We start from the raw sequence: 27,963 nt of genomic DNA on the forward strand, positions 1-27,963 counted from the left end.
AGATGGGCTACCTCCTACCTTCCTTACCCTGCTTCTCTCCTCCTATACCAGGCATGGGTCCAGGAACGATTGCCTTTGGCGACTCAGACGGATAAGGGGAACAGCCTGCAATCTGTGCAGCAGCTGATTAAGAAAAATCAGGTGGGAAAGGGGTCTTGGAAGAGGGGGAGGGAAGACGAAGGGAACTTCTGGGTGGGGTGACGAGTGGTGGAGGAAGGCAGGTGTGGCGTCGACTCAAATAGATATGGAAGCCATCTGTACATAAGGATCCTTAACACTGACTTAGAAAACCATATATTGACATCATCTATGTTCTATTTTATTTTTACTTAATTTGTTAAATATTTCCCAAATATGTGTATTTGCACTCAGGGATGTCATAATGCTGTGTGTTTGATGCCTCTGTGAGGATAGGACAGGTTAGGGGAGACTTGACAGGACAAGTACACAACTGTGCTCCTAACTCTCGGTGCAGCCTCTATACATTCTTCAACTTCCCCTTTTATAAAGTAGAGGAGACATCATGGACTACTGTCCTGGATTTGGGGTCAGAAGAAGTGTTACAACCCCAGCTTTGACCCTGGGCAATTTGTTTATCCTCTTGGTGCCTTGGTTTCCCCTTCTGGAAAAAAGAGGAGGCATCAGGGCTTAGGGGAAAGTCTGTTGTCCTGGACTTGGACTTGTAACAGAAGTTCTGTTACAATCCCAGCTTTGACCTTGGGAATTCTTTGTGCCTCCCTGTAAAATGGAAAGTCGGATCAGATGACTGCCAGTTCAAATCTACTCCTCTGCTCTGGAAGTGCTTCAGACCTGGGGGTCCTACTCCACAGTCCTGGTGCTAGGATGCCCTGGGGGGGTTCTCCTTCCCCTTGCTCCAGGCAGGGCCCCCCTGCATTAGCGCAGAGGGATTTGGGGGGGTGCTGGGAGGCTCCCACACCTCTGCCCACCCACCCCAAGCCTGACCTGTCCTGGCATTTTACTGTAGTCCACCCTGCTGCAGAAATGTGCTCTTAACAGCAACAGCAATAATAACAATAACTCCTTGCATTTATTCTGCATTTTGTGACTGCAATGTACATTGGTCATCATTGCAGGAACTTCACTCCACCCTCTCCATTTTACAGATGAGAAAACTGAGGCTCAGAGATAGGGAGTCTCTTGACATAAGAGCTTTGGAGAGGTACAAAACTGAGTGATGCATGGCATCCAAAGGGGAGGGTTTCCCGGAGGAGGTGACCTTTGTAGTAGGCTGAATTTAAAGTGAGAAGGCATGGGTTTGAGTACAGAGTGTATCTCTTACTTGCTGTGTGACCTTGGGCAAAATCTGTTCCCCTTTCTGGGCCTGTTTCACCCTCTGTAAAAGAGAGAGTTGGACCTGATAATAATCTTTAAGGTCTCTTTGGGAAGAAGCAATCAGAGTTAAGTGACCTGCCCAGGGTCACACAGCTAATTAAGTGACTGAGGCTGGATTTGCACTCAGGTCCTCCTGACTCCAGGCTGGTGCTCCATCCACTGCACCACCTAGCTGCCCAGATCGCTTCTGTTTTTAATCCTCTCGTGCTATATTCCCTTTCCCGGTCTCTTCATCTGTAAAGACCTTGAGCTAGCTCTGTGTCTGTGGCCAGGAGCTGAGCCTGGGCCGGGTGTTCACTCGGTCTTCTTCTCTCCCCGTGTCAGAGCCTCCGCCGGGACATCCAGGGACACCGAGGCCGGGTGGAGGAGGTGCTGGAACGAGCCGGGGCCCTGGCCTCCCTGCGCAGCCCGGAGGCGGAGGTGGTGAGCCAGGGCCTGGAGCGCCTTCGGGGGCTGTGGAGCTCCCTGCAGGAGGAAGCCGAGCGGCGGCAGCAGGTGCTGGACGCGGCCTTCCAGGTGGAGCAGTATTACTTTGATATGTCGGAGGTGGAGGCCTGGTTGGGGGAGCAGGAGCTGCTGCTGATGAGCGAAGAGACGGGCAAGGTTCGCCCGGGGAAGGTTCACCTGGGGCCGGCCGGAGGGAGGGGCCTCTGGGGACCTGGAGAAGGCCAGCTGGACACCCCCCCCCTCCATTACAGCCCCTTTCACAGCCTCAGAAAGGATGGCTCAGAGTGTGGGACTTGGAGTCAGGAAGAGCTGGGTCCAGTTCTCCCTTTGATACTTCCTAGCTGGGTGCTCCTGGACGAGGTCCTCTCTGACCCCCAGATTCCTTCTTTGTGCCATGGAGGGGGGCGCTTGGACTTGATTGTTTCTAGACCTCTGATCCTATGACTCTCTTGTTTCCTCATCTGTCAAATGAGGGTCTCTAAGATCCCTTCCCTAGTCCCTTTGGAGGGTGCAGTGGGACAGTGGTCTGGTCCCCACCCACCCACCTCCTTGTCTATTCTGGGCCCACAGGATGAGCAGAGCACACTTCAACTCCTGAAGAAGCATTTGCTATTAGAGCAAAGCATTGAAAACTACGAGGAAAGCATCGCCCAGCTCTCCCGCCAATGCCGTTCCCTGCTGGAGATGGGGCACCCAGACAGGTGGGCAGGGTCATTGGCAGCCATCAGAGACCTTGCACGTAGAAGGGGAGATGTAGCTCTGCTTCCTGACTAGAGAGACATATCCCAGGCAGGGGTGGGGTCCCTGAAGGAGGAAACAAAGACCCTGCCCCACATCCTGGGCTGGATGGTCCAGTGAATAGGGCGCAGTTCCCAGAGTCAGGAAAACCTGAATCCAAATTCCACCTAAGCCACCACCTGTGGGACCTCTCTGAGCCTCGGGACTTTTTTGGGGTGGGGGAGACAAAGCAGTTGGGGTTAAGTGATTTGCCCAAGATCACACAGCTAGTAAGTGTCAAGTGTCTGAGGTCGGATTTGAACTCAGATTCTCCTGACTCCAGGGTCAAGGCTCTATTCACTGCACCACTTAGCTGCCCCTCCTCAGGATTCGTTGGCCTCTGGAGGTCCCTCCTAGCTCCAGCCCCTGATGCCTCTTGTCCTGCAGTGAGCAGATCAGCCGACGCCAGTCTCAGGTGGACCGCCTGTACGTGGCCCTGAAGGAGCTGGGAGAAGAACGCCGGGCGCGCCTAGAACAGCAGTACTGGCTGTATCAGCTGAGCCGCCAGGTGGACGAGCTGGAGCACTGGATTGCGGAGAAGGAGGTGGTGGCTGGCTCCCCGGAGCTGGGCCAGGACTTTGAGCATGTCACAGTAAGTGCAGACTCAGGATGGCGGAACCTGGCAGGGATCCCCAGGAGGAAGCTAGAGAGGAAGAATGGAGGGTCTGAACACAGCCTTTGAAGAGGCAGAGGATGAGCAGGGCCCCACAGGTCTGAGATCAGGAAGTGGAAAGTTTGGTGGGCACTTGGGTAGCTGGGACCCAGAGTTGGGCCAATACCAAGACTCTAGGATTTGTTCCTTGGGAGCTAAGAGGAGAAGATTGAGAAGTGGATCTGAGAACATCCAACAAGTCATGCCATCTCACCTGAAAGGGAGTGACTATGCGAGAATGTTCCCCTGAGAGGGTCCTAGGCTAGGAATAGAAATTGAGTCAGGAAGGGCTCAGAGAGCCTCTGCCTCTGCCTGGACATTGGGGGACAGGGGAGCTCCAGAGAGCATAGAGCTGGGAAAGATCTTAGAGATGACCAAGTCCAGTCCCACCCCTATATCCCCACTCAGGTCCTGCAAGAAAAATTCACAGAGTTTGCCAGTGAGACGGGTAACGCCGGGCGGGAGAGGCTGGCTGCCGTGAACCAAATGGTGGACGAGCTGATCGAGTGTGGCCACACGGCCGCGGCCACCATGGCCGAGTGGAAGGATGGGCTCAACGAGGCCTGGGCCGAGCTGCTGGAGCTCATGGGCACGCGGGCCCAGCTGTTGGCCGCCTCTCGGGAGCTGCACAAGTTCTTCAGCGATTCCCGCGAGCTGCAGAGCCAGATTGAGGAGAAGCGGAGGCGGCTGCCCCGCCTGACGGCCCCTCCAGAGCCTAGGTCCAACGCAGGCAGTATGCAGCGGGCACTGAGGGCCTTCGAGCACGACCTGCAGCTGCTTGTGTCCCAGGTGAGGCTCCTGAGCTCAGAAGTGGGAATAACAGTCCCCACATTATCTTCCTTCTGGGGGTAGCATACCAGAGGGTTTTGTTTTGTTTTGTTTTGTTTTAGTCTTAAAGCAGCAGAGAAATGGTGACAGTAAGTAAGTAAGCCTGGAATAAGAAGGATTTGCATCCAGATCCCAGCTCAGTGACATCCAAGCTGTGTGACCTTGGATAAGTCACTTCCCCCAAACTCCTTCTCTCTGAAATAGAGGGGAGGAGAGGCATGGATTAGCTCTCCATCCTGTGATCTCAGCTGTATGTCACTCTTCCCATCTGAGCCTCACTTTGTTCTGTAGGATAGGAATAATAGTATCCCTCCTGCAGGAATGTGATTCATTGTTATTTTTTGAAGCAATCAGGGTTAAGTGACTTGCCCAGGGTCACAGTGCCAGTAAGCATCTGAGTCTGGACTTGAACTCAGGTCCTCCTGACTCTAGCTAGGGCCAGTGTTCTATCCACTATACCACAGAGCTGCACCTTGCTTAGTTGTTAATAACCTTATGGAAGCCTTGAAATAAGAGGCATCTGAGTTCAAACCCCAGCCCTGCTATTATTGGGCTGTGTGACTTTGTACAAATCATTTTCATTCTCTGGCCTCATTGCTTTCCTTTATAAAGTAAGGGAGGGAAGGTGGGGCTAGTTATTCTCCAGGGTCCCTCCCAGCTCTCTGTCCTACAGTCCCAGAAGAAGACGTCCAGGCAGCCTGATCAGTTGTCTGGTAAACAGGCCCTGGTAAACAAACCCAAACCTGGACAGAATTGCCTAAAGGCATGGGGCAGCTAGGTGGCACAGTGAGTAAAGCACCGGCCCTGGAGTCAGGAGTACCTGAGTTCAAATCCAGCCTCAGACACTTGACATACTTACTAGCTGTGTGACCTTGGGCAAGCCACTTAACCCCAATTGCTGCCTTCCCCCCTGCAAAAAAAAAATATAAAAAATAAATAAAGAAAGAAATGCCTTAAGGCCAAGGGCAGGACCCAGAGCTTTGGAGCCTCCCAAGCTGACCGACTGCTGCTGTACCTGTTCAGATTGGCTGTAGCCCAAGGGAGGTGGTTTTAGTGGCCAAGTTGAGACTGCAGAGTAGGGATCCCCCAGGAAGCCTCCCGACTTGTACCCACTGAGTTCCTCTCCAGGGGAGCCTGCTCAGGGATGGCTGGGGATTTTGCCACATCAGTGTCTCCCCTAGTTACCAAGTCAAGATCCCTGTGAAGAGCCCCAGCCTCGTTTTGGCCAAAAGAAGGGCAGAAGAAGGCATCTGTCTGTCTCTGTGTTCTAGGATGTTGAGTTCTGCCAGTGTGCAGAGGACAGTGCCAGGCCCCCTTGGGGCAGGTGACCCTGGGGACATCCCAGTCTGGCAAAAGGATAAGGCATGAACAGAGGTCACTAGAATACCCAGAGTGCTAGAATGAATGCACCAGAGAGGGCCAGACCAGGGGACTGCATAACATGCAAGGGAAAACCATGTTATTAACCTGGAGCCGAGCAAGAAAGACTTATAATGTTGATAATAGTAATGATAGTAACAGCCAACATTGACTTAGGGCTTTACAACTACCGTCTTCTTTAACCCTCATGATAGGAGGCAAATGCTGTTATTATTGCTGCTTTACAGATGAGAAAACTGAGGCAGACAGGTTAAGTCAACCAATAAACATTTATTAAGTGCCTACTATGTGTTAGGCACTGTGCTAAGTTCTGGGGATACAAAAAGGGGCAAAAGACAGTCCTTGCCCTCAAAAAGCTTACAGTCTTATGGGAGAGACAACATGCCAACAAATAGATACAAAGCAAATTATATACAGGATAAGTAGGAGATAATTAACAGAAGGAGAGCATTAGAATTTTTAAAAAATAATATTTTATTTTTTCTCCAGTTACATGTAAAGATAGTTTTTAACACTGATTCCTTAAAAAATTTGTGAATTCCAATTTTTTCTCCCAACTTACCTCCTCCCTCCCTGAGACAGTAAGCAACTTGATACAGGTTACACATGTTCAATCATGCAAAACATGTAACTGTATTAATCATGGTGTGAAAGAAGACACAGACCCAAAGGGAAAAACATACACAAAAAATATAGAAAGTGAAAAGTAGTTTCTTTGATCTGCATTCAGACTCCATCAGTTCTTTCTTTGGAGGCAGATAGCATTTTTTTCATCATGGGTCCTTTGGAAATGTCTTGGATCATTGTATTGCTGGGACTAGCTGAGTCATTCGCAGTTGATCGTTGTTAACAATGTTACTGTTGTGTACATAGTGTTCTGGTTCTGCTCATTTCACTTTTGCTCATTTCACTCAGTTCATATAAGTCTTTCCAGGTTTTTCTGAAATCTGCCTGCTCCTCATTTCTTATACCACAGTAATAATTCATTACAATCATATACCACTTGTTCAACCATTGAAAGCACTAGAATTACAAGGGGCTGGGGGATGTTTCCAGTAAATGATGGGATTTTAGTTCCATCTTAAAAGAAGTAAGGGAGGTCCTGGTGCTCAAAGTGAAGAAGGACTTGGTTCTAAGACTTGGGGATAGCCAGAGGAAATGCCCAGAATTGAGAGAGAGCAAGCCTCCAGCTCACTGAACAGCCAGGAGGCAAATGTCACTGCATCAGGGTGGATGCATCAGGGAGTAAGGTGTAAGAACAATGAAAAGGTAGTTAAGTGACTTTCCCAGGGTCACACAGCTAATAAATGTCTGAGGCAAGATTTGAACTCAGGTTTTGGTGACTTCATGGAAGGCATTTGCATTTAAGGGCTTTAAAGCATAGAGAGAGAAAACATTCCAGGAATAAGGAGTAACAAGAATTACTCATTTGTGTAGTGCTCTATGTTATTTTGTTGATCCTCAACAACAGCCTCTCACGTTATGATGTTATTCCCATTTTAAAGAGGACATGGACACTCAGAGATTTTAGGTCATTTGGCCAGGGTCACATAGCTAGTAAAGCACTAAAAGTGATATTAGAACCCAGGTCTCTTCCGACACCAAGGGTGCTGCCTTTTCCCTGGGTACCATGTGAGTGGACACAGTGGGTAGGGGAGCCCAGGATGTGCCATGGGTCACACAGCAGGGCAGGGTGAGAAGTGGCACCAGAGTACAGCTCCCTGGACAGCCAGCCCAGGGCCTTGTCAGAGCAGAGGCCTGAACTCTTATCAGGTACGGCAGCTACAGGAGGGGGCGGCCCAGCTGAGAACTGTGTATGCGGGGGAGCACGCTGAGGCCATTGCAGGACGGGAGCAGGAAGTTCTGCAAGGCTGGCGGGAGCTGCTGGCCGCCTGCGAAGATGCCAGGCTGCATGTCAGCTCCACGGCGGATGCCCTGCGTTTCCACAGTCAGGCCCGAGACCTGCTGACCTGGATGGAAGGCATCATGGGCCAGATCGGGGCCACTGACAAACCCAGGTGGGGGCCCTCCCACCCTGCTCCTGTTCCTACTGACCAGTGGCCAAACCAAGGGTCAGAGGGAGGGCCCGGGGTCAGCCCACCCTCATCCAGTCTTCCACAGTCAAGCCCCAGCCATCAGCTAGTCCAGTTTAAATAGGAATCCTCTAATCTTTGACTCAGTTGTCTAGTGGCCCGTAGTAATAGGAACTTCCCATCTCCTGAAGCAGCCTACTTCACCGTGGAATAACTCTGATGACTAGTGTGCTTTCTTTCCATCAAGTGGGAATTGGCTTCCCTTTCCTGAGCCCTTCTCTCCTCCCCATTTCCCAGGGATGTGTCATCGGTGGAGGTGCTAATGAACTATCACCAGGGCCTGAAGACTGAAATCGAGGCCCGGGGCCCGGAGCTGGCCTCCTGCCTGGAGCTGGGCCGTTCCCTGCTGCTTAGCAAGAGCCCTATGGCAGATGAGGTGGGGAGGGGCCGGGGGGGTGAGGGGGACCCCCCACTATTGCACCAGGGATTGGGGCACATGGGGAAGACGGGGAATCCCCGGGAACTTTGCTCCCTCCCCTGACTTTTCCCTCCCAACTCACCCCCCTCCCCTGCAGATCCAGGCTCAGCTGGATAAATTAGTGTCTCGGAAAGAGGCGATGATGGAGAAGTGGGACCAGCACTGGGAGTGGCTGCAGCAGAGTGAGTGGACCTCTGAAGCCCCCCTGTGCATGCCTGCTCCATGCTGGGAGAATGGGTGAAGGCCCCTTGTGCATGCCTGCTCCATGCTGGGAGAATGGGTGAAGGCCCCTTGTGCATGCCTGCTCCATGCTGGGGGAGAGGGTGAAGATAGTGATAGAATGATGGGGGTGGGAGGTATTCAATGGTGGATAGAGAAGGGTTCAAAACATGTGTTGAACAGGAAAATCTTCTTTTGGGGGCACTGCTTATAATGAACAGAGGCCAGGGGCATCCTGACCTGGAGGCTTTCTGGGGGTGGTGGCCAGTGTTAGTGCCATCTCAGGTGGGCACAGGTCAAGCATCAGAGTAGAAGATGCCAGCCACACTTACACTCACCTACCTACAGGGCAGGCCCTTGGCCCCATCACCTGATGCCCACTGGTAGCCACTGGCAGGCTCTTGTTCCCAGGGGATACCAGATGAGGGAGGCTGGAGTGGGTCAGGTACATGGAGCCCTATCTCACCCCCTCTGGAGTGGGGGGGCAGGGGTGGAAGTGAGCCCCCCATCCTTCCCTCTCTCCCGCCTATCCCATACCCCACTTAGTGCTGGAGGTACACCAGTTTGCGCAGGAGGCCGTGGTGGCTGATGCCTGGCTAAATGCCCAGGAGCCTCTGCTACAGAGTCGAGAGCTGGGCAGCAGCGTGGATGAGGTGGAGCAGCTGATCCGGCGGCACGAGGCCTTCCGCAAGGCAGCGGCGGCCTGGGAAGAGCGCTTCAGCTCCCTTCGACGCCTCACCACGGTCAGCCCTCCTCCCCTCTTTCCTTCCCCTGCCTCTACATGGCCCCCGGGGGCAGGGCAGCCTGACAGCCTCCCTCTTCCTTCTCTAGATCGAAAAACTGAAGGCTGAGCAGAGCAAGCAGCCCCCCACGCCCCTTTTGGGCCGCAAGATCTTTGGGGACCCTACGGAGCTGGCGGCCAAGGCAGCGCCCCTGCTGCGGCCCGGGCCCTACGAACGGGCCCTGGATCCACTGGGCAGGAGGAGCCCAGAGCCTCTGGCCATCCCCAGCCGCCTGGACTCGCCTCTGGCTGAAGGCCGAGCCAGGGTCGGCTACGTGCGTCAGGGACTAAAGCCTGAGAGGTTACAGCCGAGGCTTGACCGGCTCCATGAGGGCACAGGAGAAGCACTGTCTGGGCTTGGGCTTGGGCTTGGGCTTGGGCTTGGGGCTGGGGCCGGGGCTGGGACTGGGACTGGGACTGGGGCCGGGGGTGGGGCTGGGGCAGAGGAGGCCATTGGACCTCGGCGGGAAAGGCTCGAGTCCCGAGGGGCAGCCCCAGTGGAGGTCACAGTGGAACGGGGCCGACCCGAGCCACAAGTATCCACCGAGCTGGAGGTGGGACGGGTAGAGGAACTGCCCCGGCGGAGAGCAGAGAGGCATCCGGAAAGGCAAGAGTCCATCGAACCTGAGCCCAAGCCCACTGCCAGCCTCACCCTGGGCCGCTATGAGCAGCAGGAAAGGCGGAGGGAACGCAGAGAGAGGAGGCTGGAGCGCCAAGAGTCCAGTGAGCAGGAGACCCCCCGGGCGGACCCTGCCAGGGGGTGAGTCCGGTACCTGGGGGAGGGAAGGTCTCTGCTTCCCGGTCGGCCCTGCCCCCGCCCCTTCCCCCAAGATGAATTGTGCCAGGCAGCCTATCAGGGGGTGGGTTGGACACCTGGGGAAGGGAAGGCTCGGGTTCCTGGTCTGTCCTGCCCCTGTCGCTTTCCCCAAAGTTGAACTGTGCCTCCTTATCTGAAGAGTAAGTTTCTAATCTCCCTAGGAGCTCTGACACTCTGGGATTCCACGGGTAAATGTGGAGAGCACTGGGCACTCTGAGAGGCTGGCTTGAGGTTTCCCTGGGCCTGTTCTGTATCCCCAGCCTGCACTCACTTGGCCTCACTGGGCACCTTTCCTTTCAGCCCATCTCTCCTTGCTCCCCACCCCATGTCTCTCCATTTATCCCAGGACTGGAACTGAGGCTCCAAATCAGAGAATAGAACCGGGTTTGACGATTAAGCTAGATCCCTCCTAGGTGTCTTAGGGTTGAACTGGCTGTTTTGGGGTCACATCCCTAATGTCAGGATGTCCTTGATGTCAGGATGTCTGAAACCTGGGCAACCAGGCATTGCCGCTGTGTAAGGTCAGGATGGGGCTTTTCATCCACCCACCCACCCACCCATCCATCCATCTACCCACCCACCCATCCATCCATCTACCCACCCACCCATCCATCCATCCATCCATCCATCCATCCGAATTTATTTAAAAGGCTACTAAGTGCCAGGCGCTGGGCATATACAGAGTTTTACATTATTTAAAGAGGAAACATCTCAGACATATTTAAATTGATCCAAAACGCCAAGATAAAAAGCATTATCAGGCTCTGAGGGCTGAAGAGCCAAAGACAAGCCAGCCCACTAAATACTGGCTAATTTAGGAGGGGAGACCCTAGCAGCTGGGGAGGGGGGCAGAAGCAGGAAAGGTGAAGCTTTGCAGGAGGCTGGGTCCCACCCCTGAGCGCAGGGGGCTAGAGCTCCACGTCCCTGTCCCCTCATGACCACCCCTAACCCTCTCCTACAGGAAGGCCACCCTCGCTGACATCGTCGAGCAGCTACAGGAAAAGGAGTCAAGCACGGGGCCATTAGCCAATGTCACCGCCACTGCCACTGCAGGGGTAAATGAGACAGCCCAGAGAGGCAGGGCTGAATGGGTGCAGGGAGGCCTCAGTGCTCAGGGACTAATACTGTCCCTACTCACAATGCCTGGGCTGGCCAAAGAAACTGCGCCTCAGTCGGCCTGAGCATGACAGGCTTGGGTCTGTAGACCAGACCTGCCTCCCCTACAGCCCACTCTCTCTTTTGCTCCCTCCTGGTTGGGTGGGAACCCTCTCCAAGTCAGAACACTTGGTTTCGGTCCATCTGCCTCCCTCCCCTCCCCCCGCCCAGCCTCAGTTTTCCCATCTATACAAGGAGGGGGCTGGATTGATGACTTGAATTGGAAGGCCCAGGCAATCCTGATTGGGGATGGGGAGAGGGCACCTGGGAGAACCTCAAAGCTCATGAGGCTTCCTTTGCTCCTTCAGCCCTCGCTCCCCCAATCCCGGGAACTCCCACCCTCATTCCCTGAGCGGATGCCCCGGCCTGACCGACCCCGTGCCCGCGACCGGCCCAAGCCCCGACGACGTCCTCGGCCCCGGGATCCCAGTGGTGAAGGTGGTGCTGGGCGGAGGTCTCGCTCAGCCCCAGCCCAGGGCACCAGTGCCCCGCCCCCTCCACCACCTACCCACACCGTACAGCGAGAAGGCTTTTTGCTTCGTAAGAGAGAGCTGGAAGGGCCCAACCGCAAGGCATCCAACAGGTGAAGGTGGGGGGAGGGGATGGGGGGGCCGGCGGAAGTGCACCAGACCATCGGCTCTAGGCATCCTGAGCTGCGTGGTCCAAGTGGGCATAGGGGCCCCCAAAAAGGAAGTGGAAGCCTAAGGCGAGGCCTTGCCCCCAACTCCCTCAGTTTGGGAGTTTCTAAGGTGTGAATCATGGGTAGGACCAATTGAATCCAAGTCCTCAGAGCTTCAATACCACCCCCCTCCCCAAGCCTCCTCTCCCTCCATCCCCTCAGCGTTCAGCCTGTCACTAAGTCCTTGTTGGTCTCTCTCACGAAGCCAACTCCTTCAAGGCTGGCTGAGCAGAGATGACCCTGATCCCTGGGCCCTGACCGCCCCCTCCCCTCAGGAAGCTTCAGGGAGACAGGTTTCCAACCTTGACTTGAGGAAGCATTTCTAATGAGAGATGTTTCCAAGTGGACCAGGTTGGTCTGGGGATGTAGCAGAGTCTGGGTGTCCCCGCTTCAGGTGGGTGACCATGGAGCTTCCTTTTTGAATGTCACTGGGGTGCCTCGTACCTCTAAAATTCTGTGATGCTGAGCAGCCTGGAAAGGCAGTGAGCTCTCCCTACAGATGGGTGCTCACTCTCTCACCACTCACGGGTGGTGGTGGTGGGGTGCTTGAATGGTGTAGGCAGGATGCCCTCTGAAGGCCCCTTCTAATCTCCTTGTCCCTGGTTCTGTAGGGGAGATTGGGATTTCCATTATGACTAGGGGGCTAGGACTCACCACTCCCATTTCTCCCCCTCCCCCCATCATGGAATCCTGTGTTCTAAAATGCCTCAGGGAAGAACCTAGGTCTAGAACCCCAGGCTTAGATTGGGGGGGAAGATGTAGCTGGTGATTTGTGCCAGACTGATGGGAAGCTAACTTAGGTGATTAGGAGGCTGATGAGGCAGGCAGGGAAGAGCTCCAGCTGAGGCCTGCTGAGATCAGGGCCTCTGCCTGCCAAGGTCTTCTCTCTACCCTCTCTTCCCAGGTCGTGGATGAATTTGTACTGTGTGCTCAACAAAGGGGACCTAGGCTTCTACAAAGATGCCAAAGGCCCGTCATCAGGTGGCACTCATGGAGGAGAGCCCCTGCTCAGCCTGCATAATGCCATCTGCGAGGTGGCCAGTGACTACAAAAAGAAAAAGAATGTTTTCAAACTCAAGTAAGCTTGCCAGACCAGCCCAGAGTCAGGGAGGGGGGCAGGAGACCCAGGCTCTAGCCTAAACTCAGCTCCAAGTGACCCTTGGGCTGTTTATTCAGTCATTCCACAAGCATTTATTAAGTGTCTGCTATGTGGAAAACATGGGCAGAGATACAGAGTTTGACTCCTCTAGCCCCTGCCCTCAGGAAGTTTACGGTCTAGTAAACAGATGAGGTACGAACAGGTTACCATGATGCCTGATATTTCCTAAGTGCCCTTGAATGGTTCAGAGGATGCTGTGAGACTCATTACACCAGTGGGGTAATTGAGGAAATCTTCATGGAAATGCGGTTCTTGAGTCTGGCATTAAAGGCTGGGCAGGTTTTGAACGGGACAGTCTGCCAGGCTCTGGTTCAGGGTGGTGGGTGACTGGCCAAGGGGACTGCCTCTGGCATCCCTAAACCTATGCCTCCCCATCCCTCCCTCCAGGACCCACGATGGCAGCGAGTTCCTTCTCCAGGCCAAAGATGAGGTAAGAGACGGCCTTCGTTTAAGAACAGGAGGATGTAGAGGGAGTTAAGACTAGTCCTCTCACTTGAGTCAAGGCCAGGGCCATTAGCTCGAGTTTAATTCAACCATTGGATTCAACAACCATTTATTTCCCATCAGTCTTGGGAATACAAAATAGTCAACAATATAGGTCATACCCTAGGGGAGCTCATATTCTATGAGGGGAGGCACACAGTTGGCATTTAATAAATGCTTTTTGAATGAATGAAATGAATGATCTGAAATGTACTGAAATAAGAGAATGTGACAGGGGACCAAGGAAGACCTGGACAAAGCAATCTGAATATTGGAGGTGGGAAAAAGCACTTTCAGGGTTGTTTGTCCTTCGTTCTAGATCAAGAGCTGAGTTTGAAAGAAAAGAATCCTGGGAGGGGAGTCTTAAAGAATGCACAGGGGCTGCATGGGGCAGGACAGGGTTGGGAAACAGTTTGCGTGAAGTAGAGAGGGTGGAGGAGCCCAAGACTGGAAAGGGAGGTTTTATTCACATTATGAAGGGCCTTGAATGCCAGGCTGGCAAATTAGTACTTTACCCCTTCATGTGAGAGCAACGTACTAAAGTTGTTTGAGAAGAGCAGCATGGTAGGACTTGTGCATTAGGAAAAGGATGTTGGCATCTTTGGGTTGGAGGCCAGACTGGAGGCAGGGAGCCTGGTCTGTGGCGATAGGGTGCCAGGACAATGGCTACCCGCTCTTCTTAGTTCTTTAGGATGTGTCTGCGAGGGGTTGCTGGGGGCACCTCTGCCCCCCTTTTGTCACCCCCAATCTCACTGTGTCACCTTATTCCCCCTTCTGGCACATGGGCCCCAAATTGGAGCCCTGTTTAGGAGAGAAGTCTGTGCTCTGCAGTTGGGTAGGAGGCATGGGGGCAAGGGTGAGAGCAGGGCTTAGGCCAGGCCTCCATCCTGGCCTCAACACCACCATCACCAATGCCAACCTGCCACCTTCCCAGGAGGAGATGAAGGGCTGGCTCCAGGCCGTGGAGAGCTCAGTGACGGAGCATGCGGAGATCTCCCGTTGGAGCCAGACGCTGCCCACCACATCTTCCACTGACGAGGCTAACCCAAGGCCAGAGGGCCCGGCCCCCCGAAGAGCTAGTGGCCGCCGGAAGTGACCCTGCCTCAGGGTCTCCAGCACTGTTATGGACCCAGGCCTTACCCCAGTGGGCGTGCCCATGCTGAGGGCCCTGACAACCACACAGACATGTCTTCCCCTCCACCTTCCCCACCTCCACCTGCCTGGGCATGGAGAAACTTCACCCTTCTCCCTTTGTGATGTGGAGAGATGCCCCCAGGCCTGAACCTCTCCTCTGCCCAGTGGGCATAGAGAGACCTGGACACTGAAAGAAGGGGGACTCTCCGGGGAGAAGTGTTCTAGGATGGGGGAGGGGCCCTCATGCCATCGGCCCCTTGCTGGAGGCCTGCCCTCACAAGCCATATTGCTGTTCCTGCCCCTTCCCCAGGGTCTTGGGCTTCTTCTTTTTTTTTTATGCAATAAATGAGGCGGGGGGAGGGGACAAGGGAGAGTAGTTTGGGTCAGAGCTGGGGAAGGGGGAGGGGAGAGCAAAATGAGCCAAATCTCCCTTCCCCTCACTCTTCCCACCCTTCAGGGTCCCTGGCCTAGAGGAGGGGGCAGGAGGACCTTCAGATCTGTGGGAGCAATAAATCCCGCCTCAGCCCCATATTTTTTCAGGGGACAGGGAGCACAATGCCGTAATGAGGTCAGGGTGGGTGGGCAGAAGCCTGTGGGGGAGGCCAGGTGAGGCCTATTCTCTCCCCAGGGAATACAGGGACCCCCCCCTATGGGGCAGCCAGCCCAGGGTGCTGGGGGATGTGGGGGTTCCCTCCTCTGCCTTTACCTCACTTCCAAAGCTGCCTTGTTCTGCCTAAGGGCCCAGTCGGGTGAGGGGGAGAGAAGAGGGGACCCCAGAGCCTGAGCCCCCCACCCCCCTCCCATGCTCAGTGCCACCTGGTTCCTCAGTTTCTGTTCGCAAACCTCCATCCTTCCATTGGCCTCCCTCTCATCCACCTGTAGAGACTCCAGCTTTCCGTAGGATTTGGGGGGAGGGTGGTAATCCAGGCTGTCTGCCTCTCGATGCCCCCAACAAGTGGGAAGGGGAGCTCCTGAGGCCTGCCAGTCACCACACGGCCAGGCGCTGCTGTCCCTGCATGCTTCAGGCCGGAGCCCTGCCCCTCCATGCCAGGCCCCCTCCCCTAGCCTCAGGAACAGGGGCTGGCCCGGAGGGAGCCCCAGGTGGGGGGAGGGGAGGGCAGCGGCCTTGGCGCACTGTATGCACCTTTAATAAACCCTTGCTCTGTCCAGTCTCTGCTTCTCCATTGCTGCCCCTTCTCTTTGGATCTGGGCTACCCGGGAGATGGGGTCGAGGGGGGGGTGTGGGGGGGGATCCAGAGCATCTGCTTGGCATCCTAGGCTTCAGGCCAAGAGCCGGGCCCCAAACCGTCTCCCAACCCCCATGCCCAGGGCTGCATCCTAGGCCCCCTGCCCAGCTGTCTGCTAATCTCAGGGGTTCCGAACCCCAATTAAGCAGCCTGCCCTGCCCAGGAGGGCTTCCTGAGCGCACTAGGCCACCTCCCGGGGTTGGAGGGTCCGCGTCTGGAAGCAGGAAGGTTTGTCCATGCATTTCTCCTTGCGTGGTCATAGGAGGTAGGTAGTGCCTATCTTATCACCCATTCCACGGAGCAGCAAATAGGCTCCTGGGAGCTCATGCGCCTTGCCACAGACCATAGGGGTTTTTCAGTGTCTGAGCCAGGACTTTGGCATTTCTGGAAACCCGGGCCAAAGAAGGCGTGTGTCCTCGGGCTCCAAGGGGAGGCCAGGAGTCTGGGGGCAGCGTTGCGGTGAGGGAGCAGGGAACGGTCTTCGGGGATTTCGCAGGGACTCTTCCGGCCCTTTAAGAGGCGGGAGCTGCTGCCGGACGGGCGGGGACTCTGACCAATGGCCGGCGCGCTGGGGAGGCTCCGGGGCCAATCGGCGGGGATATGGGCGGAGCCTCGGGGAGACCCGGAACCTGGCCCGGCTTGGCCCAAGCCATGGCGGCGGTAGCCGCGGTGGGGATCCCGGGGGCCGCGGAGGAGCTGGGTCGGGGCCGGAGCGGGCCCGGGGAGGTCATCCACCTGAACGTGGGGGGCAAGAGGCGAGTGCCGAGCCCCGGCCTGGGGAGCCCCTGGAGAGCACGCGGGCCCCCGCGCCCATTTCTCAGAGGGAGAAGCTGAGGCCGCGAGGGCGCCGGGGTGGGGGTGGGGGAAGAACAGATTGGGGGTGGTGGTCTCTGCCCTGCCCCGACCCCCGTCGTCCTCTCCCCGACTCATAGCCTCGTTTCCTACCCAGGTTCAGCACCTCCCGCCAGACGCTCACCTGGATCCCCGACTCCTTCTTCTCCAGGTGATGAGGGTGATGGGGGACCCACCCTTGCCCTTCTCCGTGCACCCCGGGCATCTTCCCCCCTTCCTCTGGAGGACTTCTCACCCCACCTCTCACCTCAGGGACCCTCCCCCCTCTGTGCCTCTCGGGGACCCCCGTCCCCCTCACCCCACCTCTCACCTCAGGGACCCTTCCCTTCTGTGCCTCTCGGGGTCCCCCTCACCCTTCCTCTTGGGGATTCCTATCCTGTCACCTCACCTCTCACCTTGGGGACACCCCCGTCTCTTGGGGACCCCTCTGCCCCCCAGACCCTCATCCCTTCTCTCTTTTTCCCCCAGTCTCCTGAGCGGGAGGATTTCCACCCTGAAGGATGAGACTGGAGCAGTGAGTTTGTGGGAACACGGGCTGGGAACAGGGGAGGGAATGAAGATGGGGGGCCGTGCCCTCCTCCGACCCCCCCCTTTGTCCCCCTCCCCCAGATCTTTATCGACAGGGACCCCACGGTCTTTGCCCCCATCCTCAACTTCCTGCGCACCAAGGAGCTGGACCCCAGGTAGGCTTCCCCCAGGGGAGGGGTCTTGGGGGTGGGGGAGATCCCCTCAGAGCAGGGGGTACAGGAGGGGGAGGGGGCCCTTGCCTTGTCCTGACCCGGCCCTGCCTCATCAGGGGTGTCAACGGCTCCCTTCTCCTGCATGAAGCCCAGTTCTACGGGATCACCCCTCTGGGTACGTCCATACCCCTTCCCACCCTCCCCTCCCCCCAAAAAGGAATTTGTTAAGCACCTACTGTGTGCCCGGCATCACAGCATCTGCCCAGGGGAGCTTCCAGTCTGATGGGGCTAGAGGAGGAAGGATTCCCAGACTCTTCCTGGGGGAGTGCGGAGATCCCCATTTGGACTAGGAAGCAAGTACTGCCCAGGCTGAGGGAGAACTTGGGGTCTGAACGGTGTGCTGGATGGGGAGGGAGGGGATGTGGCTGGAGGAACTCCAGGCGAAAAGGATACAGTGGGCCAGAGTGAACCCAGAACCCTTTGTGGAGAAGGGCACCTTTTTCTTCCATCCTGCCATCCATCCTCAGTCCGGCGTTTGCAGCTCCGGGAGGAACTGGACCGGTCATCGTGCGGGAATGTCCTTTTCAACGGATACTTGCCTCCACCAGGTGGGGCCTGTGGGGTAGAAGGGAGCCATTGATGGGCCTAGGGAACAGGATAGTAAGAAAGGAGGACACCTCCCAGTGCCCCCACCCCTTGCATCTTGTACCCAGGGGCATGATAAGAGTATAGTCCTGGGTGCGTCAGGGAGGGTGGCTCCCGTGAGGCCCTCATGTCCTCAGCCAGACTGTGAGGGGCTTTCAGTAAGAAACAAGGGGGTGTATTTGATCCCAGGGGTGATAGGGAGCCAATGGAGATTCCTGAGAAGGTGCATGGCAGGGGAGTCGCACCTACCACTACCATCCCCTCCCTTTCTAGTGTTTCCGGCCAAGCGGCGAAACCGGCACAGCCTCGCAGGTCCCCAGCTGTCAGGTGGCCGGCCAGCCCCTGTGCGCCGCAGCCACACCATGCCTCCCAACTTGGGTAACGCAGGCCTGCTGGGAAGGTTGCTGGAAGATAAGGCACCCACCCCCACCTCAGGTACTTCTCTGAGCTTCGATGCTGTCTCCGCCCCAGTCTGCCCCTGAGATTCCCCTGGCCCTGCTTCTAAGCCCCTCAGTCACATGGGGATTGGCTACTTCAAAAAGGCCCAGATCTTGGGTGCCCCCTCACTCTTGTGGCCACCCAGGGACTCCGGACGAGCCAGGCATGGTGCGGCTGGTCTGCGGTCACCACAACTGGATTGCCGTGGCCTATACACAGTTTCTGGTGTGCTACAGGTATGGCTGTGGAGGCCGTTGGATGGAGCTGGGGGCTGGGGGTGGTTCCAAATGAAGTCAGGGCCTGGAGGTCGGATGTTAGAGGCTGCTAATCAGACACAGGGAGTCTAGAGTGTGAAGATGGAAATCTGGAGGAGCCCGGGAGAGAGCTCAGGGAGGGGTAAGAGGGGTGATGAGGGGTCGGGGAGCCCCAGGCCTTTGTGGGGTATGCGGGGTGTCAGGGACTCACCATCCTGACAGTGGAACATCCCAGGAAGTAAAAGAGATCAGGGAGCAGGAGATGAGGACAGCAAGAAGGCCAGAGATGGGCCTGAGAGCTTGGGGCAGGGGCGTGCGCGCGCGCATGCACACGTGCACGCTCACACACATAAATGAGTCTGGATGTGAACACTGGCCCTCGCTCCTCACCAGGCTGAAGGAGACATCAGGCTGGCAGCTGGTGTTCTCAAGCCCGAGGCTGGACTGGCCCATTGAGCGTCTGGCACTGACTGCCCGTGTCCCCGGTGGTGCCCTGGGCGAGCATGACAAGATGGTGGCTGCCGCTGCTGGCAGTGAGATCCTGCTCTGGGCCCTGCAGGCTGATGGCAACGGCAGTGAGATCGGTGGGGGCCCTCCCGCCATGTGTGAATGCTTCCCCTGGCCTGGACCACTCTCCTCCCTTGGCCTCAGCCCGTCATGCTTCTGGGCCCCTTCCCCACCTGCTTTAGCTAGGACACCCTTTCCCAGCTCCTGCAAGTCATGGTTGCTTCCCAAGGGCCAGCACCCTTCCCCTACTCCAAGCATCCTCCTGCCTTTTAGATTCCTGAGTTGTGGGTTTCCTGGACTCCCTTCCTGGTAGCCTTGAGGGGCCCCTGCTCCCTGCCCTACCTCCCACCTCCGTTGTGTCTCTTCCTCCTCTAGCCCTTATGTTCCCTCTTGCTCTCCCTGGGCTGTCCCCTAAAAGGAATCAGCCCCCAGGCCCATGGGTCCTGTGCCCTCATGCTTTCTCCCATGTGTCCCTGGGGCAGGCGTGTTCCAACTGGGCGTTCCGGTTGAGTCTCTGTTCTTCGTGGGAAACCAACTCATTGCTACCAGCTCCACAGGCCGCATCGGGGTCTGGAATGCCGTCACCAAGCATTGGCAGGTTCGGGGGAAAGGAAGCATCTCAGTGACCTTCTGACCCTCCTGGGTGCCCAGACCTGTGCCAGGCGCTGGGGGGAAGATAAGGCTGGAGTGAGCCTCTCAGAGAAGGTTCCAGGCCAGGAGTAGGCCAGAGTGTAGGGCTCACCCTGGGGCAATGGAAGAAGATTGGGAGGAGGAGTGAGCCCTGGCTCACTGAGCCTGGGAAGAGGGGAGAAAGTATCTCCAGGGCCTCCAGTTCCCTCTTGTGGACTTGACAATCTCCCAAGAACCCTCCCTTCTCTGAAACTTCTTGGAAGGAAGGATGAGAAGGAGGGGGGAAAGAGGAAGGAGGGAGAGGAAGAGATGGAGAAAAGGAAGGAATAAAGAGGGAAGGGAGAGGAGGGGGAGGAGGTGGGTGAGATGGAAGGAAGGAAGCATTATTAGACCTGCTGTTTGCCCGGTGGGGCCTCCCTGTGCCCCCAGCCCATGCCCACCCCAGCCTTCTTGTGGCCAGGTCCAGGAGGTCCAGCCCATCACCAGCTACGATGCCGCCGGCTCCTTCCTGCTGCTCGGCTGTAATAATGGAGCCATCTACTACTTAGGTGAGGCCTGAGGCCCCCCGCCCCTGGCTCATGTTGGGTTAGATAAGATGGTCTCTGAGGCCCTGCCATGGCTGTGCTTCGGAAGGTGGGGGGGGGGGGCAGCATGGAGAGGATCCTTCTTGAGTGACCTCCTCCCCCCCCCCACAGACGTGCAGAAATTCCCACTCAGGATGAAGGACAATGACCTGCTAGTAAGTGAACTGTACCGGGATCCGGCCCAGGATGGAGTCACTGCCCTCAGTGTCTATCTCACACCTAAGACCAGTGAGCAACGCCATGACCCAGCCAGCTGACTGCCACTACCCCACCCTGCCTCTTCTGTCCCCCCATCTGCCCTGTTTCTTTTTCTCTTCCCCCATCTCTGCCTCTTCTGTCCCCTGTCTCTTTTTCTTTGTCTCTTCTCCCATCTCTGCCTCTTCTGTCCCCCTGTCTCTCTTTTTCTCTGTCTCTTCCCCCATCTCTGCCTCTTCTGTCCCCCCATCTCTCTTTTTCTCTGTCTCTTCCCCATCTCTGCCTCTTCTGTCCCCCCATCTCCCCTGTTTCTCTGTCTCTTCCCCCCATCTCTGCCTCTTCTGTTCCCCGTCTCTTTTTCTCTGTCTCTTCTCCCATCTCTGCCTCTTCTGTCCCCCCATCTCTCTTTTTCTCTGTCTCCCTTTGTCCCCCTACCTCCCCAGGCCATCTCTGCATCCCGATCTCTGACACTCTGCACCCCTGGCCCCAGGTGATAGCGGTAACTGGCTGGAGATAGCCTATGGCACCAGCTCTGGTGGGGTCCGCGTCATTGTGCAGCACCCAGAGACCGTGGGCTCAGGGCCCCAGCTTTTCCAGACTTTCACTGTGCACCGCAGTCCTGTTATCAAGATTATGTTGTCTGAGAAGCACCTCATCTCTGGTACGTGGGGCTTAGCTCCTGTCGCTGGCCTAGAGAAGCCTTAGACCTCTTAGGTCAGTTTGTCCCAGTCTGAAGCCCACAGGCCCTTGGGAGGGCTCAGGGAAGGGAGTCAGGCCAAGGGCCCCCAAGGGTAGAGGGTCAGGCCTTTGGTGGGGGGCTCAGGGGAGGGGCTTTAGGCCAAGGGTAAAGGGTCAGGCCCTTGGGGGGCTCAGGGGGGGGATTAGGCCCCTGGAGGGGCTCAGGGGAGGGGGTTAGGCCAAGGACCCCAAAGGGCAGAGGGAAAGGGTCCTCATGTCCCCACTCTCTTACACCATACCATTGGCCTGTCCTCTCCCTCTAGTCTGTGCTGATAACAATCACGTGCGGACGTGGTCAGTGACCCGTTTTCGGGGCATGATCTCCACCCAGCCAGGCTCTACCCCTCTGGCCTCCTTCAAAATCCTGGCACTGGAGGCGGCCGACAGCCACGGGGGCTGCAGTGCTGGCAACGACATTGGTGACGCCCCTGCTTGGGTCCAGCTCCCAGTCCTCCTGCCCTGGTCTAGTCGCCCCATGCCCAGCCTTCACCCCCTCTGTCCCTTCCCCATCACACTCTGCCTCTGTCTTTCCATCCTTCATTCTCCTGTCCTGTTCTTCTCTCCTGATTCCTCCATCCCCTCTGTCTGCCCCCTGTCCATTAGCTCTTTGTGACTATGGGGGATATCTCAGTAAGAGGAGTCTCCATTCCCTAGTCTTCGCTCTCTTTCTTTCTGTCCCTCCTCCTACCATTTCTCCATTTTCCCATGTATTTGAACTTCTTTCATTAATGGCGTTTCCTCAGCTGAGGGGTTCCTAGGTCCCATCCTTCGCCATCCCTCATCTCCTGCCCATGATCTAAGCCCCCTGAGGAGGGGAGGGTCCTAAGCATCTCAGACAGGACTGGGGGGTTTCGGGGGCGAGTTGTGACCCTTTGGGTCCTGTTCAGGCCCATACGGGGAGCGGGATGACCAGCAGGTTTTCATCCAGAAGGTGGTGCCTAACTCCAGCCAGCTCTTTGTACGACTATCATCTACTGGCCAGCGGTGAGGACCCCCTGCCACCCACCCTATCTTCTCCCCATCCCCCTGGGTCCCAGACCATGGCATTGGGGAAAACTGGATTCCTTAGGTCATGGGGAGCCGGAGAACATGGGAGGGAATGAAGAGGATAGCCTGGGAAAGGGGAAGCAAGGAGAGGTAGAGCTTGGACCCTGGGGTCCCAGGGAAAGTGATCCCTGCCCCCTTCCCCTTGGACCAGGGTGTGCTCGGTGCGTTCTGTGGACGGCTCTCCCACAACGGCCTTCACAGTCCACGAGTGTGAGGGTTCCCGGAGGCTGGGCTCACGGCCCCGACGCTACCTCCTCACTGGCCAAGCCAACGGCAGCCTTGCCATGTGGGACCTTACCACAGCCATGGATCGGCTGGGCCAGGCTCCAGGTAGATCCGCTGCCCCTGCCCCCTGAGCCACTGACTCCTTCCCCTGGACCACTGGACTTTGAGTCAGGAAGTCCTGGGTTCAAATGTTGCCACTTCTGGGATCTTGGGCACATCACTTCTTGTCTGAGGCTTAGCTTCCTTGTCTGTAGGGTAAGAGGGTTAGCCTAGATGATCCCCAAAGCCCCTTCAAGCTCTAAATCTGTGCTCCTGTGGTCTCTATGACCCTCCATTCCACTGACCCCTGACCTCTGGTTTCCCCTCTACTCTGCCCCTGGGAGCCCTGACCCCATCCTTGTCCCTGTCCCTGCAGCAGGAGGTCTGACCGAGGAGGAGCTGTTGGAGCAGCTGGAACAATGTGAGCTGGCTCCTCCTGGGCCGACAGTGCGGAGCCTGGCCCCTAGCCCCTCATCCCGGGCTTCCATCTGCAGGTATTTGGGAGAGGCTGTGAGGGGCCCACATTAGGGTAGAAATGGAGAAGGGCACGGGCGGCCCCCGAGGGTGCATCTGTTCTGAGCTCTAGGGGGGATGGGGGTCTCCCGGGGCTGGGGAGTGACGTGGTTACTTGGGTCTCATCTCTTATGATGGGCGGAGCAGAGGAAGGCTAGGTAACTTCTCCTATCTCTACTGATCTGCAATTCTACCCCCACTTCCTCCAATCCCACAGCTTCCAATCAGAGGCTAGCATAGACTCCAATCCGAGTCATCAGGGGAGCCCAGGCCCCCCACAACCGGAGGCCCGGAGACGGGGGGCTGGTAGCTTTGTGGAACGGTGTCAGGAGCTAGCCCGGAGTGGGCCAGACCCCCGCCGGCCCCCCACACCAGCCCCCCGGCCCCATCCTGGCTCTGGGGGTCCTCTGTTACCCCCAAAGGCTCCACTCAGCGAGACATCCTTCTGAATGCTTGGTCTGCCTAAGGGAGGGTGTGTGAAGTGCCTTCAGATGTCTGTCCCCACCTATCTGTCTATTGTCTTATTCCCTGTCGTCACCGTGGGGTCAGGGCTGGGGTCCCCATGGAGCCATCACTGTTACAACCCTGCCACAAGAAGCCAAAGTCACCCTGCACTCTCCCCAATGCACACCAATAAAGTGTTCCCCATGGTTGCCTATGTTGTCCTTATCTCTTATTTCCTTGGTGCCAGGTGCTAGGCTACTTTCCACCACAGTTTGAAGGTCTTTTTATTTTCCTGCTCTCTTTCTCACAACTACTGGGGAGGAAAGAAAGAGAGGCCTTATCTGGTTTGTGGGATCTTCAGATACCAGGTCCGGGAATCCAGCTTGGATTTGTGGGGGACAAAGCCTGAAAGAATGGGCGTCCGTGATTGCCAAGTAAACACCAGGAACCTTTGCCACTTTCTAGAGAGCAGGAGATGAGCCGCAGGAGTGGAGAGGTCCCAGTTTTCCCAAAAAAAGAGGAGAGAGCTGAGCTTGCAAATCATAGGTCAGGACATTTGACCTTGACATTCTAGGATGTGTTGTTATTAACAGAACTGTTGGTAAACGCCTAGAAAAGGAAGTGGTGATCGAGCAAACCATCCCATTTCGAAATTGGTCATGCGGCTGCTAACCTCATTTCCTTTTCTGATGGGAGTTAAGCTTGTAGGGCAGGGAAATGCCATAGAGAGAGTTTACATAGCTTTGTAGGAAAGGGCTTTCATGCTTTTGGAGACAAGGAGGAGGCATGCAGACTCTAGAGGAGTGTGCCAGGCATCTACGTTATTGGCACAGTGCTTCAAGAGATAGCCCCTGTATTGTGTGACAAAGTCAGGATCAACAGGCTTGGTTGTTGGGATGAACTTAATAAGATTAAATTAAGGGTGGCAGTTTGTCTGAAAAAGATCTGGAGAGGGACAGCTAGGTGGTACTGTAGATAGAGCACCAGTCCTGGAGTGAGGAGAACCTGAGTTCAAATCCAGCCTCAGACACTATGTGACCGTGGGCAAATCACTTAATCCCCTCGCCTTCCCCCCACCAAAAAAAAAAATTGAGAAAGAAAAAGATCTGGAGGTTTCAGTGGACTATAAGCTCAATGTAAGCAAATTCAACCTCCTCAAGTTACAGATGAGGAAACTGAGGCACAGAATTTAAGTAGCTTGCTCAGGATCTTGCAGCTAGTGTCTGAGGTGGGATTTGAACCCAGGTCTTTCTGATTCTGATTCCTATGCCTTATCCACCATCACCCTGCTTCTTAAAACTATATACCCAGTGGGATATTTTTAAGGACAGAGACTTAAAAATTTTTTCAGTTACAAATTCTCTCCCTCCCTTGCCATTAAGAAGGCAAGAAAAATGAAACCCATTATACATATGTATAATCATGCAAAACAAATTTCCACATTAACCATGTTCCAAGAAAAAGAGAAGAAAATATATTTCAATCTTCACTCAAGAGTCTATCAGGAGGGAAATAATAATCCATTTCGTCATGAGTCCTTTGGGATTGTGGTTCCTTGTTTTGTTGATCAGAGTAGCAAAGTCACAGCTCATTATAATTTTGCTGAGACTGTAGATTGTTGCGTTTCTGCTCACTCCTTTCTGCATCAGTTCATACCAGTCTTCACAGGTTTCTTCAAAGCCATCCCCTGCATCATTTCTTACAGAACAAGAGTAGTCTATGCCACATATACACCACAACTTGTTCGGCCATTCAGTGAGATAGGTGATCATCATTCCTGTGGCATTTTACTCTTCTTACTGTCCCGGCCAGGCTTGACAAGGGCTCATGATAAATGAAATGAAGGGCTCCTAGACCACTGAACATTTAATACAAAGCAAGCTCAAGGATCGCTACCATAGAAGAAGTCAGCAAGAATATAGCACTGTCATCGGGGTGGTACGTCTGGGAGACATCTGGTCAGAAGGGTGCATTGAGTGCCCCTGCCTCAGTAAAACATCTGTCAAGTCTGAGGGGTTTTCACTTTGGTACTTTTGTATGCCCCTGACTATGTCAGTGGCTTGAGCCCTGGTCCCCTGGATCAATCCAATCTCAGGGACGGCCTCCCTGCCTTTTACTTAGCAGGAATTCTGGCAGGAATGTTGCTCCTACAAATCTGGATCAGGCCACATCTGAAGGATTGTGTTTGGTTCTAGAGTTCACTTTTTTTAAAAACTCAGCTAAACTATATTACAAATATCAGGATATAAATGGACTTACGGCCATACAGAACATTAAAGAAGTCCCCATAGTATGGTAGCTGTGACTTCTCAATCCTGATCCTGCCCTTCTGTTTCTTCTTGCAGTCTTCCCCTGCTCATTCCAAGTGCCAGTTTTATGGAAGACATCAGTAAGTTGGAAACTTCCAGAGGAAACCAAGAAAGTTGGCCCAGAGTCTCCACGTGATGCCAATATGGGCATCCATCAGAGGAACTAGGGATGGTTCTCCCAGAGGAGAGAAGCCCCAAGGGACTCCTGAGGGAGCTATGTGCCAGTGTCTGAAGGGTGACCATTTAGAAAAAGGATCGGATTTGTTCTTAGCTCCCCAGAGCAGAACTAGGAGCCATGGGTTGGTTTCCAAGAGACACATTTAGGCTGGATGGAAGAAAAAATCCTAATGCGTGTAGCTACCCAGAAGTGAAATGGGCTAACTTGAGATATAGGGGATTCAATCTGACAAGTCTTTTTTAGGTTATTGTGCTAGGAGTTGACGTCTCCTTCTTTAAGCCAAACTGGATGAGAGAAGGGGATGGCAGAGTGGGGAAAGGAATAAACATTAGTAAGCACCTACTATGTGCCAGGCACTGTGCTAAGCACTTTATAAATATCTCATTTGATCCTCACAACCCTGGAAGGGGGGTGCTATTATTACCCCAGTTGAAGAAACTGAGGCAAATGGGTTAAATGACTTGCCTAGAGTCACCCAGCTATTAAGTGTCTGAATCTGGATTTGAACTCAGGTTTTCCTGACTCTGGACTCAGCACTCTATCCACTGCATCCCCAGCTGCCTTCCTGTTAAATATCTTTAAAATACATTATAGACAAAATTCTGTTTCAGGTATAGGTACAAGAACTTGATGGCCTCTGATGTCCAGACTATGAGATTCTGTGGTCAGGGCTGGGCTCTATGTTATGAAAAACAATGGGGGATTAACCAGAGTTGAATTTTTAGAATTTAGAGCAAGAAGTAACCTTAGAGGTCCTCTTGTTGGACCGATAAGGATAGTGAATCCAGCCCTTTTTATTCCTGATAGCTGTGGTCTAGAACTCACTGGGATTGGAAGTTTGAGGAATGGGGTGAGAGGTTGGGGTGGAGATCCTATACCATAGGTTGCTTCTCAAGGGGCCACAATGAAGGATTGGGACCTCTGCAAACCTGACAAATTCGATCACCAGTGTTCTATGGGCCTGCCTCACTGGGACCTACAGGAAACAAGAAGCATATCTCCTATTGCCCACAGGGGGGGCATGCCGGCCTGAAAGGAAGCCCTATTCCAGTCCTCCTCATTCTTTTGTTCTTCCTGGAGCTCGGATGGAATGGACTGCTTCAGGATGTAGTGAATTCCCTAGTACTAAAGGTGTTCAAGAAGAGAATGCTAGTCAAGGATGTTATGGAGATTTCTACAGGTATGACATGGACTAGCTGCCCTCTGAAGATCCTTCCCCTTCTGAGATTCTGCAATTCTAGGAAGCCTGTTCTCTTCCACTATGGGGGAAGGGATGAAGACCAGCTTAGAACACAGAGTGCCTAGAACATAGGCACAGCTAACATTTGAACAGAGGGGATGTCCTAGTCAGAGCTGGAGTCCTTTATTTATTTGCAGGAGTCACATTTTAGGCAAAAGAATGACAAACTGGAGCAGGTCTGCAGGAAGGTGACAAGGATCATGAGACTAGAGGGCACCTTTTGTTGGAGAATTGATTCAGTACTTTGTACATTGTTACTGAGCCAAGGCAATTTGTCTTATGCCCACAAGGGAAGAGCTCTAACATAGATGTGTGAAGAGGTGTTATAGCCAGGTCCTTTTCTAAAATGGGACAAATCTGAACATTTCTCACCGAATCAAGAAAACAAAAAGATAAGTGAGGGCACTGTGGAGTTGGGAGCAACTGGAACATTCCAGGAACAAGTAAGACAAGAAGAGTATAAGGTTCCAACAGGTTGAGCAGGTGTTTTGTATTGTTACGGAGAGAGAGAGAGACAGAAAGAAACAGAGAGAGAGAGAAAGAGAGAGAGAGAGGTGCAAGTTTCCCTTGGGAAAGACAATTTCCCATAATTCTTCAGAGTAGCAATGTCTAGTCTGACCCTATATAGCCCTTTTTAGAATGCCAGTTTCTAAAACCTAGAAAGACTTGTAGAAACTGATGCAAAGTGAAATAAGCAGAACCAAGAAAACATTGTACACAGCAGCAACGTTGTATAATGATCAAGTACGAATGACTTAGCTCTTCTCAGCAATATAATGATCCAAGACAAATACAAAGGACTCACGATGGAAAATTCTGTACA

General features: G+C 54.6%; 2 protein-coding genes across 5 annotated transcripts in view; both read left to right on the top strand.

The window, feature by feature from the left end:
• The window catches only part of SPTBN4 (spectrin beta, non-erythrocytic 4), a 54,299-nt gene extending 39,540 nt beyond the window's left edge, over positions 1–14,759 (top strand). For all 3 annotated transcript variants that reach the window (XM_036746130.1, XM_036746132.1, XM_036746131.1), the window contains 15 exons: positions 52–141; positions 1,678–1,956; positions 2,371–2,501; positions 2,965–3,169; positions 3,638–4,018; positions 7,211–7,455; positions 7,768–7,906; positions 8,046–8,130; positions 8,714–8,910; positions 8,999–9,708; positions 10,727–10,820; positions 11,229–11,503; positions 12,504–12,677; positions 13,146–13,188; positions 14,176–14,759. In XM_036746130.1, the coding sequence (XP_036602025.1) occupies positions 52–141; positions 1,678–1,956; positions 2,371–2,501; positions 2,965–3,169; positions 3,638–4,018; positions 7,211–7,455; positions 7,768–7,906; positions 8,046–8,130; positions 8,714–8,910; positions 8,999–9,708; positions 10,727–10,820; positions 11,229–11,503; positions 12,504–12,677; positions 13,146–13,188; positions 14,176–14,337 (3,210 nt within the window). In that variant the 3' untranslated portion in view covers positions 14,338–14,759. The remainder of the gene's footprint in view (positions 1–51; positions 142–1,677; positions 1,957–2,370; positions 2,502–2,964; positions 3,170–3,637; positions 4,019–7,210; positions 7,456–7,767; positions 7,907–8,045; positions 8,131–8,713; positions 8,911–8,998; positions 9,709–10,726; positions 10,821–11,228; positions 11,504–12,503; positions 12,678–13,145; positions 13,189–14,175) is intronic.
• A 1,493-nt stretch (positions 14,760–16,252) lies between these two features.
• SHKBP1 (SH3KBP1 binding protein 1) lies at positions 16,253–27,940 on the top strand. 2 transcript variants are annotated; one of them, XM_036747272.1, is made up of 19 exons: positions 16,266–16,377; positions 16,572–16,625; positions 16,943–16,988; positions 17,084–17,157; positions 17,271–17,329; positions 17,682–17,762; positions 18,073–18,234; positions 18,383–18,473; positions 18,885–19,075; positions 19,481–19,596; positions 20,089–20,176; positions 20,324–20,440; positions 20,898–21,068; positions 21,409–21,564; positions 22,033–22,129; positions 22,344–22,522; positions 22,833–22,950; positions 25,759–25,802; positions 26,915–27,940. In XM_036747272.1, the coding sequence occupies exons 1-19, from the start codon at positions 16,274–16,276 to the stop codon at positions 27,094–27,096; spliced, it is 2,130 nt and encodes a 709-aa protein (XP_036603167.1). In that variant the 5' UTR covers positions 16,266–16,273; the 3' UTR covers positions 27,097–27,940. The 2 variants fall into 2 exon arrangements, with proteins under 2 accessions (XP_036603166.1, XP_036603167.1); XM_036747271.1 differs by lacking the exons at positions 25,759–25,802; positions 26,915–27,940 and adding an exon at positions 23,187–23,622 and having other exon boundaries at positions 16,253–16,377.
• Positions 27,941–27,963: the final 23 nt, after the last annotated feature.

Source organism: Trichosurus vulpecula, chromosome 2, assembly GCF_011100635.1.
Source record: "Trichosurus vulpecula isolate mTriVul1 chromosome 2, mTriVul1.pri, whole genome shotgun sequence".
NCBI classification, from domain to species: domain Eukaryota; kingdom Metazoa; phylum Chordata; class Mammalia; order Diprotodontia; family Phalangeridae; genus Trichosurus; species Trichosurus vulpecula.